Here is a 13,738-nt window from a genome sequence, read left to right as displayed (position 1 = left end):
TTTCCTGAAGAGTCACCTCACTAATGGTATTTAATTCTGTCCCATTACAGATGGATGAATATTTTGGACAACCAGTTAACCAGGTAATAGTTAATAATGCAAACTCTGACCTATTATTATTGAAAGAGCAGAGATACTTTATTTAAAACAATCCATTTGAACATTTCGACATCACACAATGATCACATCATTAGTAACTCTTTTCTATTGCTTTCACAAGCAGTTTGTTATAGAATAGGAGTCAACACTACAACACAGAAGGATATTGAATTGCAGCCAATGGAAGAAACAATAGAATCTCCAGCTAGCAAACACACAAGGATCTTTTCAATAATCAAAATGATGTCGTCATGTGACACGCAGACGCGTCAACAGGCAAGGGGGTCAAGGTAATGCTAATGTTCACAGAGAGTGTTTTGATGTGTGCTATTTGAAAAGGCCAGTATAAAATCGATTTTTAGCCTTACATACCGTCCTGATTTACTGAATTTTTCTCAATTTCTGAAATGCATTCTAAGAATCTAAGCTGAACTTTCTTGATTGCTAAAAGAGACATTTATTGTGGGGGACCATAAAAGAGTATTTTACCTAGACTATGCTATACAGGACTATATCTTGATTCTACTTTCAGCTTCTTGATATTTTGCACAAAAGCCTTCCTCAAAGCAAAGACAGGCTGAGAAGTAGGCACTGCTTATTTGACATAAATCCCCAATTATTGCCCATTGTTGTCGATTATTTTTTACAGTATAGTCGAAGAGTGACAATTTCAACTCTAGTAGATGAGGCAGGTATCCCTGAGATTAAGTTCCCTAAACTTTTTAGGGTTTTGACCGAAATTCTGGTATTTTAAAAAGTATGCAAACGACACCAGTTATTTTAACCAAAGTTATAATGAAACATTAATTCTAGTCTTCCTTTTGGCTGTTTATTGCAAATGGAATGTTTGGCTTTTTTTTTTACTACAGTCTGACAACTAATGGAAAAAGTAATGAATGCTCTGTTGTTAAAGTTAATCTGTTAAACTTCGTTAACATCGTTCTGCCCTTTCCATGGTAAAACTGTGAAGTAAAAACAGCAAATACAGACTAGGAATACAACGTTTATGTTTTTCAAGTTTTAGACATGGCCAAAGTAAAAATAACATTCAGGGTTAACATTAATCCAGACAACCAGTGGTAGGTGCCACTTTCCATAGTGTTTGTCTCACTATGAGAAATGAACACAACACCGTGTCACAAAAGGCAACACAATGTCCTTTGGCATGAACTGTAAAGTTAAAACTTTTCCCATGAAGGAGACATCAAACTGTTGCAACAGTTATGATCAGGGACCCAGCAGGCAGAACCTGGTCCAGTTTAATCAGCACACTGCCTTGCCGTGTCTCATGTTCTGGGCACAGGTCCTTCCCAGGTTGGCACCCTCGAGGAGCAGGTCGGAAAGGCGGTCTAGGCCCACACAGGTCGTAAGGGGGGTGATCAGGCCGTAGAGCCCCCCCAGAAAGATACTGAGTGGCCAGCCTATGATCAGCAAAATCACCAGCCAGACAATGCTCCAGAAACATGACCCGCAACTGGCCATCCTATTCTGTGAGACAGCAGAAGTGTAAAAGCATTTAAATTTTTCAGCAAGTTAAATAAATGATGAATACAACCTGTATCGTACAAATATGTTGCAGTTGATGTATTCATTACTGGTCTACTGTATAAAGTCATCATCTTAAATGAATGGGGAACTATTTTAATTGCCAGACCTGTTTCTCTTCCAATGAGATCAGAGCCGTTTGATATCACTTCAAATCAATGAATCAGGATACTGTAACCCCACCATCTGTATAGGCCATACACATATCAATGGTGGCCTATCTTCCCAAAACGTGTTGTCTCAGTAATGTGCATTGGCTCCCTGCTTTCAGATCTAAATTCACATAGAGGATTATGGACTGTGTGACTCGTCTGTAACTGGAGATGATCAACATGAACGTTCAGGTCAAACTGATGCCCTAACGAACGACACCAACCACTATCCATAACGCCACAGTCAACAGAGGGACTCATACCATACTAAATTCCAACACCTTACTTGCGAGGCTGATGCATCCGTGGAAGGGAAATACAATTACTACGTATGCATCGACAAAGAAAATGTTCCAACATCTCAGAGGCGGTAGTGTGAGCAGTCATGAGTGCAAAGGCCAAAGATCAGATTGATTGTCATAGCCATTTCAGCTTGGAGCCAATGCACACTTTCCTCCCCACTTCCCTTTAATATCCTGTTGTGGTGAGATCACATGCTCAGTCTCATTTTAAGGTGAACTCGTGCTTCAGAGAACGCCCGTAAAACACGAGACAACACTAGCATTAAAAAAAACATGCTACTTTTTCCAAAGGATCCCTTAAATATGTTAACCATTTAGGATAAGCAATATAAGGTTTTATGGTTTGAAGCAAACTGTATGTAAAATGCTTGAAGAAAAAAAAAATGCTAAGAATAAAACAGGAAAGTAGAGAACACAAACCAACCAACAAATCATGTCCTTTAAGTTTACTGTGATATAATTGTCTATACAATTCACTTTGTTACAAAGACGTAGAGAAATGCAGTTACAGTACCTCAGACAATGAATGGTTATAGTGCAGTTAACTTAAACTGCAGCCAGTTAATGCTAGTAACAAATCAACCACAGGCAATTACTGCTTTAGCAGAAAGCTGTTAAACTATTCAAAATAGAGAGCAATGTAAAGCCATATTTTGAGAGTACCTGTCGAATGAGTATAAAAGACATGTTCACCTTCAGATGTGGAAAGTTTGAGTGTCCCGTTTGTCGTCCTCGCCTGTGGGCTGTATATCCCTCAGTCGCAGTTAGTTCCTACTTGGAGATGCCAAAGCCAATAAAATAAGTATGTATGAGTGGCCTCTTCCTCCCAGTTAACGCTTATTTACTTAATGCCAGGAAGGACAGCTGGAGATAAAGATATTTTGTAATTTGCAGATGGTTTTCTAGAGGGAGGATATTACACAATGTGTGCATTCACAGACCAGTTGCACAATAAAATAGGCTGATTGTTGTAGTTTTAAAGCCAATTTGTTGAATATGGGAACAATGTAAGGATTTAGAAGGCATGTTTACTGGGGAACACGTCTGTTTCCCGTCCTCCCGTCGTAAGCAGAGACTAATTGAGACCCGAGACACCAGGTGAAGGCACATAACTACCAGGTAGAAACAGAAAACAGGACCCAAGCAGCTTTTCACTGAGGGAATGTTTGACATTTGAATTACAACTGAACTAACCCTGCTGTGGATGCATTCCTGGGTAAAGACATAACGGACACAAGAGATATCTATTCGAGGCAAATGAGTACCTCAGCTCTGATGTCCCAGAGACTTCGAAGGCATTACGTTATGAAATGTTTTGAATGTCAAAAAGGTCTTTGATGGCGTCACTTCTTAAACAAAACCACAACAACACTACAACTGTGTGACATATGTTGCACTCTGTGATAACCATTTCCGGCCACTAGTTCTGCAGAATGGTCATGACTGTACTCTGTGGCTTGGCCCCGGGGAGCGGTGGACCACCTCTCAGACACGGGGAGGGGGGATAGTGTGTGGGGAGGGTTACAGGCCAGCCTGTCAAATGATGTAACAGCCAGCGAACCTCTGGAGCATAGTAATGCCCCAATTCCCATTCTATGTTGTAAGCCTGCAGGCTGCGGCTTATCCGAGTTACCTCGACCAAAGAGCCTACCAGTGGCAGTCAGGAAGGACTTCAGTCCACCACCAGTATCTTAGTCTTAGAAATGTACATGTGATGGATTGCGGTTATGAGTGATAACATTGAGCCTGTTAAATACCAGTTCCTCTCCCCATGGCTTCATGTGCAGGGTGACTGACCTATAAATGCAGCTTAGTGCCAGCTCTTCCAGCTGCTACTGAGCAGGCCAATCAGGTCCCAGTGACGCTGTCTGGCGAGGCGGCCAAACGCCGCACGGACTGGGAGAGCATCGTGACGGGGGCATTTTTAACCAGCCTTGAATTCGAAGACTCAGTGTGTGGGTGTGTGTGTGTTTGCACATGTATGCATTAAAAACGGATCAGACCGCGTTTCACATTGAGAAATATTTTACTAAAAAAAAGTACTGATTACAAAACAAACCCTCTTAGAACATTTTATGAAACAGTACGCTCAAGACATCCTTGGTCGTCTTCATGGCTTCAGTAGAAAACAAATTCTTAAACAGGATCCCCCATTTCAGCACTAAGCTTTTCCGAAGGGACAGCCCAGTTGCAAACCCATCAACGGGGACGGATTATAGCAATACAGTTTCCGTGTTCACCCCTAGCTGCTGCTTTGAGGGGCTTCCTCCTCTCCGCTACCCTCTTCATCACTGTCACTATCTCGGCCAGGGTGCTCTGGCATTTTGGGGTGCTCCTCAGGCACCTCCTCCTCCGCTTTGCCCTTTTCTGGAGTCTCCGTGGGGTTCTTCTGAGCGCTGGCATCCTCTGAGGGCTCCTGCTCCATGGGGGTCTCTTCGTGGCCGTCCGCCCGGGGCTGGGCGTGGTCCTCTCCTACCTGGGTCGACGGCTCCTCCTGTGTCTGCTGAGGGGGCGGCAGGAGCTTCTGCTGTTGCTGGACACGCAAAAAGATCACAGGGAAACGGAGGGTGACGACGGGGGCGTAATCACTGTATCGTACATACATTTATTTAAATTTTCATCCGTATCTTGAATTCATGAGATAATGTCTGGTAGAGGCGAAACCCTAACAGATTCTTCCATGTCGGGCAAAAAAGTGAGATTTCTATCATAGCTTATCTTACTTGTCTCTTCTCACTCAGTCTCACTCAGTCTCACTGTCTCTCTGCTCACTGTCTCTCTGCTCACTGTCTCTCTGCTCACTGTCTCACTGTCTCTCTGCTCACTGTCTCACTGCTCACTGTCTCACTGCTCACTGTATCTCTGCCTCTCTTCTTCTCACTGTCTTACTCTTTCCTTTCCTTGCTCTTGCTGGCGGAGGGCAGAAACAGTGAACATGCCCCAGGGACCGGTTAAGGGAGGGGCAAACGTCTCCGTTAGGCTGGGGAAACGTCTCTTTTGCACTCCTACCATTTTATACAAGAATGCGAAATGTGGGGAAGCTTAGCTGCGCCCGCTATCACCTCATCCGCCTTCCTCTATCCTCCATTCCCCATGGCCTAAAACAGAGGACCGCTCTCCTCTTTTAATTAAAAAGCATTCTGGTTCCCTCGTCTAAAATCTTAAGCTTGTGGCCTGTTCAGTCTCGGTGTGCAGAACTAAAACTGTTCTCTTACATCTGACCTATTTCCAGCACTGCATTAAAGTTTAAATATTAAAATACAATACAGACCCATAAAACAGCAGAGAGGGGTGGAGGGCGATATAAATTCTGTTGTTTTGGTGCAGGTGGGTTGGTTGGTGCCAGTTTAACGTGTGGGTAAAAATGTTGGCTTACAGGAGTAGCTAACAACACATGTTGTTGCTGCAGTATTAGCCTGCATTCTGCTACATTACCTGGTCTAATCTGGCCAATTACATGTACTGTGGATATAATAAGTCTACACACTCCTGTTAAAATGCCAGGTTTTTGTGATGTAAAAGAATGAGACAAAGATTAATCATGTCAGAACCTTTTCCACTTTTAATGTGACCTATAATGCGAACAATTCAATTGAAAAACAAACGGAAATCTTCGAGGGGGAAAAATGAAAAATAAAAATCTTACAATAACCTGGTTGCATAAGTGTGCACACCCTCTTATAACCGGGGATGTGGCTGTGTTCAGAATTAACCAATCACATTCAAACTCATGTTAAATAGATGTTATTACACACCTGCCATCATTTAAAGTGATTCTGATTAAAGTGACTGAGTTTGTTATGTCCCCCACAAAGATTTCAGTTTTTCAATTGAATTGTTCCCGTTAAAGGTGGAAAAAGTTCTGACATGATTTATCTCTATCTCATTCATTTACATCACAAAAACCTGGCATTTTAACAGGGGTGTGTAGACTTTTTATATCCACTGTATATGATGTAATATTGTCTGTACTGCTGGCTGTAGTGTGTTCTGCAGTGACCTGTCTGTACTGATGTCAGTAGTTATCTGCCTGAACTGCTGGCTGTAGTGTGTTCAGCAGTGACCTGTCTATACTGAGGTCAGTATTTATCTGTCTGTACCGCTGGCTGTATTGAGGTCAGTAGTCATCCATTTATAAGGCTGGCTGTATTTTTGTCAGTAGTTACCTGTCTGTACTGCTGGGTGCTCTGGATCATATGCATATACATATTGTAGACAAGGTTGGCCATCTCCGGCATGTTCTTGATCACCTGGTCAGGCTGGGATGAGCGAGGCTCTCTCTGAAGGAACCGGAAAACAGACAGACAAAGAGGGTGAGACAGAGAGAGTGACAGACAGAGACACAGACAGACCGATAAAGAGACAGACCGATAAAGAGACAGCGAGAACCACCCCCACCTTCACCATACACGAGAACAAATTACAAAGTCGACATACCTAAGACAAAAAGGCTGACCCAAACCCACAAGCTTTCATTGTGGGGAACAAATACTGACGGTCCACATGGTCAACAGCCTTCTCCTGATCTAAAGAGAGCAAGCCAACACTCACGACAGACATTTGACATACATCTAAAACATCTCTGATCAAGAGACCATACACACAACACTTCATAGAAACACTCCCCAGTAGTCCCCCCACAATACGTCAGACCGTAAACCATCAATGTCAGGGGCTCGACCTGAGGACAGCAGCATAACAACAATGGACAGTCCCTGCAGACAAATGTCTGAGCCCAAAACAGCTCTCTGCTCGGGGCAAGTCCATGTAGTGACTGTTCTGCACACAATGGATCACAGTCCTCCACCTTGTATTGGGCTCAGAAGAAATCAACAGCAAGTTGGTGCATCTTAAATTAATCCGTGGTCACCTTCCAATCAGAAAGACGAAGGCTTTGGTTAGCTGTGCGATACCGACTGCCCCGGGTAAAAGAATGGCTTGGATCAATATCCTTGAGGGTTGCACTGCCAGACCTAATCAAGGCACCCTGTACTTCTCATGAAAAAGACCTCAGCTCATGACTCATCCCGTAAGGTTACAACTAGCCCATGTTCATTCTGAGTGAGCAATTTCAACTCAATAGATTGGATGTCTTGTTCAAGTGCTCCGACAGACTTTTTAACTTCGGTATCAGGCAGAGTTGTATACATTTGACACAAAACACGTACTTGGAACTTCCCAACCTTCCACCATCGTCTCAACGACTCAAAGTTTCCTTTTGTAGCCCTACATGGTTCCCAAAACAACAAAACGTTTTCACAAAACACTGTCTTGCAACAACTTGACATTAAAATACCAATGAGAGGTCGACCTTTGTGGACAGGACATATTAATTTTAACAGTAACAATATGGTGATCTGAGAAACCCACAGGAATAATATCAAACCTCACAATCCTACCACAGGACTGCTCAGAGAGATACAACCTGTCTAACCTTGCTGCCCTAACCTGCCCATCAATAACTTTCAACCATGTATGCTGCCCGACCACATCAGAAAGCTCAAAGTCCGCTAAACCACCCGATATACAAGTAGCTCACTGCAGGTGAGGTTCCTCACTAGAGCAATCTACAGTAAACTCCACTGTACAGTTCAAGTGCCCTCCTAAAACTAGATAGCCCTCTCAGACACACTGTCTCAAGATTTCCTTTATTCGATCAAAAACAGCAATTCGCTCTTGGCTCTCATTCGGAGCGTAGACGTTTAAAAAAAAAAAAAAAACTGAAATACCCATATTGTCGGCCTTAACCAATAAAACTCAACCCTCACCAATGACGGGTTGTAGATTACAGTCACCCCTAAGCCTAATAAAAACAAACCAGCCACCCAGCGCTGAAGTTAGTGACTCAACTGAGGACATGATGCACCTCCTAACACATAGCCCAGTCAAACTCATCACCTGCGTCTCCTGTAGAAAAAACACATTAAGCTTTATCTGTTTAATAACTTCTAGTCTTCAATCCCTCTTATTCCTAGTCCTTTAAGAGAACCAACCCTAAGCAAATCCATACAGAAAACAAAGACAAATCAGACAGAGGAAGACACCCCGTGCGGCATGACAATGATAACTGCTTTAATATTTTTCTTAACCTTACCACACTTCCCAATAGACGTAGCTGTCGCAACAGCCGTAAAGAATTTCCTCACACCAAAATGCTTTTTCACACTCAGTTTCCCTAACCCCATAGCAGACCTCACACCAACTGTTCTTCATCAAAAACAAATTTGTTAATTGAACAGATTTGCCAAAAGTCGGATCCGGGAACTCGTCCACTATTGAGTGATTAGTCAACAACTGCTATCATGTTGACGGGTTTAAGAAACTTCCAGAACTACCTCCTGATCCTCTTCAACACAGCCCATTGACTCCCTCGTGCCACACCCCTCACAACCAGCACCCTCCTGTATTCCACCACTAATACTGGACACCTCCTCCAATATCAGGGAAACTATCACCCCCTGACACACCTCCATTACTCCACCACTAGTAGTGGCATCTCCTCCACTGTCTGGGAAACTAGCTCCTCCTAACACCTCTCCTGTACCCACCACTTGTAGTGGGCAGCTCCGCCCCAAACGCCTCCCCCAGAACCACCCATACCTCCTACAACAATCTGTCTGCGGCCCATCAGGTGCCATTTCCCCTCCGGTAGTGATACAGTCGTCAGCTCTGTAGTCTGCATCTCAATGCCCTCAGCACCAACAACCTTCTCAGCAGTAGGTGCCAGTGCCTGCCCTACCACTGAGAGATAGGTGGACAGGACAAGGCAAAGAGGGACACGCAGAGGGAGCACGGGGTGGAGGGGTTCAGTCGAGGATTCACTCAGCTGCATTAATGCCCTCTAAACAGAAGTAATACGCTGGAATTGGAGCGGCCCACTGGACTGTGTGTAGTGGAGTGTGTGAGTGTTGGTGACTGTCTTTGGTGGAACCAGGGAGCCGCCGTGCTGCTAGACAACACTCCGCTGCGGTTCCACCGCAGTACAAATCAAAGGGGAAACTGTTCAGTGCAACTCAAACCCACGGCCAAACAAAAACAGTACATGAGCCAAAATCCTGCTCACCCATCTAATGATATCAAGGAGAACGGAGCCTAAAAAAAGTCAACGTTCCTTGAGGTGCTCACAAACGTTCCAGATTATTTATATTGTCCATGAGTCAGGCTCCGATTGCAAAACATGTAGGCTATTAAACATCTGAAATTCTGAGGAAAAAGCGGAACATTCTGGGCAGAACTCTTCCTGATATGTTAGGGCCATAAACAGGGATAAAGGACTCAACTTGGATACTTAAGCAATAAGGCATAGGGGAGTGGTCTGGTCAACCTTTAGCTGTGGTATATTGGCAACATTCCTTTAAATCCTAGATGTCATTAATAGGTAAAATAAGGGAGAAGGGTGTGTGCTATATGACCAATATACCACGGCTAAGAGATGTTGTTAGGCACAACGTATGTACAACGGTTGGCCACAAACCCTTGAGATGCCTTACTGCTAATATAAAATATTCCGGTGACATTTTCCATTGGAATTTCGGTAACTGTATACCAAGTCATGTGAAATCATAATATTAGGGCTTTATGGATTCTTGTAAATTATTCCATTCTATGATGAATTTGTTGAATGTGGTGTTTCCATCTTTGTCAGAAACACCACAAACTGCAATTGCAGCAGCTGTCATCCAATAAGCATTAGGTGCCAGAACCACTTTCTAAAATGCATTTCTGTACGCACATTGAAATGCTTTCTGATCACAGGGTTCACAGTAAGTTCAACTTCTGGCCTTCGGTGCATGGGTGTGTACTCACCAGCAGTCCATGTGAGTAGTACTCGTTGGGTCTGATGTGGAGCTGCAGGGGCCTGGCGGTGAGCTGGTTGAAAGCGGGAGTCAGCTCGAAGCAGTTCTGAAACAGGCCGACCCGAGCGAAGATGTACAGACCCAGTCTGGACCGGGACATGGCTACCACCAAGCGCCTCACATCCCTGTGGCGAGAACAGGACAAAGATCAAACCGTCGAGCTTGTACGCCACCTACACACCCGGTTCCCTCCGAAGTAGGGAAAAAGAAGGCAGTGAAAGGGAGAGAAAGGAAGTGGGGATGGAGAGCAGAAGTAGACAGAGAGACACACAAAGGTGAGGGAAAACACAAACCAGGTGTGGGAGGACTAAAACGGAGAGAGGGACCAGAGCGAGCAACAAGGAGATAAATGGAAAAACAGAAGGGTGAGGGACACAGTGAGGGAGAGACAGGGACGGATACTGGGAAATCCTCTGTGTTTCTCTGGTGGTCATACAGCCGTCCCGTGCTGGTGTGTTTAATAAAATATAGTTTACATGCTGCTACACTATGCAAGTTAGAGTCCCTGGTGAGCAGGGACATTATGCACGTAGATATGTACACTATATGCTGCTTTTGTTTAAGCAGCGCTGACAAGACCGCGGTGGTTAACAGCACCACATGTAATTCTTTATGGGTAAAACCTGTTCTGGAGCACAACGAAGGCTGTTCCCACTGGGCTGCAAGGTATGGTGAGAGCCTATGTGCTATCTGCTTTAGGGGGTTTGTAAGCTTGTCGACCATGGCAAATAGAGTGTAGGTATGGTTGATATTCTTGTTGATCATTCCCGATAGATGTTGCTGTCTAGCCCTGCGTAACTCATTGCTGAAGCTAGAAAGGCTTTGTTTATAGATTTGTCATAGTGGATTTGAAGCTTAGTTATTCTCCACTTACATTCCGCTTTCCTACATTCTCTTTTCAGGGTGTTTACAATCAAGGTGTTTCTTCATGGTGTGTTCTGTTTGCTCATAGTTTTCTTTAACATGATCCATGACATTCAATCCAGTGTCAGTTTTTTTGGGAGGGATATGGCTTTAAAAAATAAAAAAAATAAAGCTATGACTGAAGTAAATTACAAATATGCTACCACTTGATTTTGTAGAGTCACTCTTCATATTTACAAGAAAACCTATAGAAATTGCCCATTCCATAGGCATAGTTACAAGAACAAAAAGCCAAATGACCATCATTAACAGTTTTATCCTGGTCTATGGGGTATGCCTCAAATTAATTTGAAATCCATTTTAACAACACTGGCGTTATCATGCCTGGCATAAAGCCAATAAGCAATGTATATTTATTTAGTTTCGCCCCCACAAAAAACCCCGAAAGTCATGCGAAATAGATTACATTTGTAGAGAAATAGATTACATTTCTACCACAGTTCCCACTGGGAAAATATGATTTCTAAGTTTTGGGAAAAATTTACAATTACCCATAATGTTACAATTGGTTAATATAGGCATACATGTTTGGTTGTTTAGGATGATGGTAGGGTTAGGTTAGGTCTCAGGGCCCCACACAAACAGAAAAAACAACTGTGTGTTACATGAGTTAAAGACAAAGCCACTTTCAAAACACAAAAATCCAGTTATCACAAAGTGGGTCCCCATAAAAAAAATAACACGCTTGATTAGAAAAAAACTAGGGGTCGACCGAAATGTTTTTTTCAGGGCCGATTCCGATAAATTAGAGATCAATGAGAAAAAAATAACGAAATAGCTTCCAAAATCAGTTACGTTTTACTGTTTACAATCGTTGTCAAGTTTCTTTCCAGTAAGAATGAATGAAGCAAAACTTTTCTGTAAATTTAACACGGAACCAAACAACATTATAGCTAGCGGAGTATTTCTTCTATTGCGCCATGGTTAGAGTATGACCAGCCTTGGTATAAGTGACGTGCAAGAAATAAAGTAATGTCAAGTTTTTTGCTAGTCAGCTGATCAAATTAACGGAAAACATTAACTTGTTAAAGTTACACTAGCTATCGCATTCAAATAACTTTAATTTATTCAAGACTCAACATTAGCTACTGGTGTAACACCCACGTTCATGTTGTTTCCTAGGTAGCCAAAAGTAAAGTGCAAAAGATAGGCAACAGAATTTCCTCACAACGGAGGTGAAATGTAATTTTTTTTAATATTAGCAAAGTTGACATTACTTGTGCTTAACCTAGAAACCATAATGTAAAATGGGCGCGTATTCTGTTATATTCCTTGTTACCATACTAAGAACATCAGCTATCTAGTAATGCATTCACATTGACATTGTTACACAAAAATATGTTAGGAGTAGCTATCTTTTACTGATACAAAGAGCATCAGGCAGGGACGTTTGCGTATCAGATGCGGCTGATTTATCATGTTTGCCCTATTAAACGGGTGTCCAGAAAAATCGTTTTCCAAAGTCTGTTTTTTTTACTAGTAGGCTACACCAAAACATTAGTTCAGGCACTTTCGGTGGAGTAACGTTATTCCACAAAAAAATGTAACCAGGTATTGTCATCATAGAAAGAGCTCATAATGAGGGTAATGTTTGTTGCAACTTCAGTTTAGATTATTGTTATGTTTATAGCAACGTCAGCATTCTTTCCTCTCGTATCAGCCATGCATCTCAATGCGTTCTCACGTCTCACAAATATGACATACAGTGTTGATTGGCTATTTACTTTTGATGTATAACCAATTAGATAATTCTGATGGCGGGACATTGAGCAATGCCAGAAGTATTTTATCGGCAGTTATATCAGACAATTGAAGGATTCCAATTATTGTAAAAAGTATGAATATCGGATCCAATCATCGGCCAGGCTGATCAGTCGACAACCTACAATAGACACAAAAAGCACACCTCCCACTGGAATCCATCTCTAACAATGTATATCCAATACTCTTAAAATAGTTTAATTCTAAGACTCATGTTTGTTGCTAAAACGGTGAACCAACTATCCATAATGACTGTGTTGATGGAATTGGTCATAGATGAATGGTTTGCTCACACATTTGGTGTTCTTTCCACTCAAACTGCATTATAATGGTGAACAGATTCTGTATGATTTCTAAAGTTACCATAATAACACAAGGCTTTTTCCAGTCAAACCTTTCTTAGTCTGCCCACCCAATAGATCCGCCAATGCTTTAGTGGCTCTGAAGATATTCTGAACAGTATCTGCCTCTGTGTCAACTCTGGAACTGAGGCAGACACAAACGTACATTCATACAGGGCCATGACCAGGAATGTGAAAAGCACACATATAGACCACGGGATCAAGAGATAAATTGACGCTCACCCACAGTCTTTTTTTACCAAAGCAATAACAAGTCACAATGTTGACCATGTAAAAGCTTCCTCAAACACACGACCGCCACGGAAACAAAGAGTAAGAGCAACCCTCCAATCAGCAAAGTGCCTGACAAGAGGGGAGCCAATCAGAGGCATTCTTTGCCGGGGGGAAACGGCTCCGTGTGTAGAGGTAGAGGACCCCCACCTGGGTTATTCCCTGACACGGGGAGTCATGTAGATGAGCAGTGTGTGTGTGTGCGCGCCTGTCAGTGTGTGTCTGTGTCTCTCCCCCTGCGCGTCTTCTTGGTGGTGTGTGTTCACGTTAGCGTATACCTGCTTGTGTGTGTAGTGGTGCACCTGTCAGAGTGTGTCTGCGTCTGAGTGTGACCCTGTGTGTGTTTGTCCCAGCGCAACGTGTCACAGTGTGTTGGTCTCTTGAGTTTCCATCCCTGCGTGCATGCGCGTGTGTGCGCGCGTGGGAGGGCTGTCAGATCGAGGGGTCAGCACATCATATGGTCAGCT

The 13,738-nt window shown here is 43.0% G+C and overlaps 1 protein-coding gene across 3 annotated transcripts in view; it reads right to left on the bottom strand.

Annotated features, from left to right (window-relative positions):
• Window positions 1-827: 827 nt before the first annotated feature.
• The window catches only part of aqr (aquarius intron-binding spliceosomal factor), a 57,155-nt gene continuing 44,244 nt past the window's right edge, over window positions 828-13,738 (bottom strand). For 2 of the 3 annotated variants that reach the window (XM_010878692.4, XM_010878693.5), the window contains exons 33-36: window positions 9,905-10,079; window positions 6,265-6,378; window positions 2,792-4,631; window positions 828-1,587 (exon numbers count right to left, since the gene is read on the bottom strand). In XM_010878692.4, the coding sequence (XP_010876994.3) occupies window positions 4,341-4,631; window positions 6,265-6,378; window positions 9,905-10,079 (580 nt within the window). In that variant the 3' untranslated portion in view covers window positions 828-1,587; window positions 2,792-4,340. Of the gene's footprint in view, window positions 1,588-2,761; window positions 4,632-6,264; window positions 6,379-9,904; window positions 10,080-13,738 lie in introns of all 3 variants that reach the window. The other variant, XM_020054158.3, reaches the window with a different exon arrangement.

The sequence above is a fragment of the Esox lucius genome, chromosome 15 (assembly GCF_011004845.1).
Source record: "Esox lucius isolate fEsoLuc1 chromosome 15, fEsoLuc1.pri, whole genome shotgun sequence".
Classification (NCBI taxonomy): domain Eukaryota; kingdom Metazoa; phylum Chordata; class Actinopteri; order Esociformes; family Esocidae; genus Esox; species Esox lucius.
The sequence above is the reverse complement of the archived record's forward strand: the minus strand, read 5'-3'. Positions and strand labels throughout refer to the sequence as shown.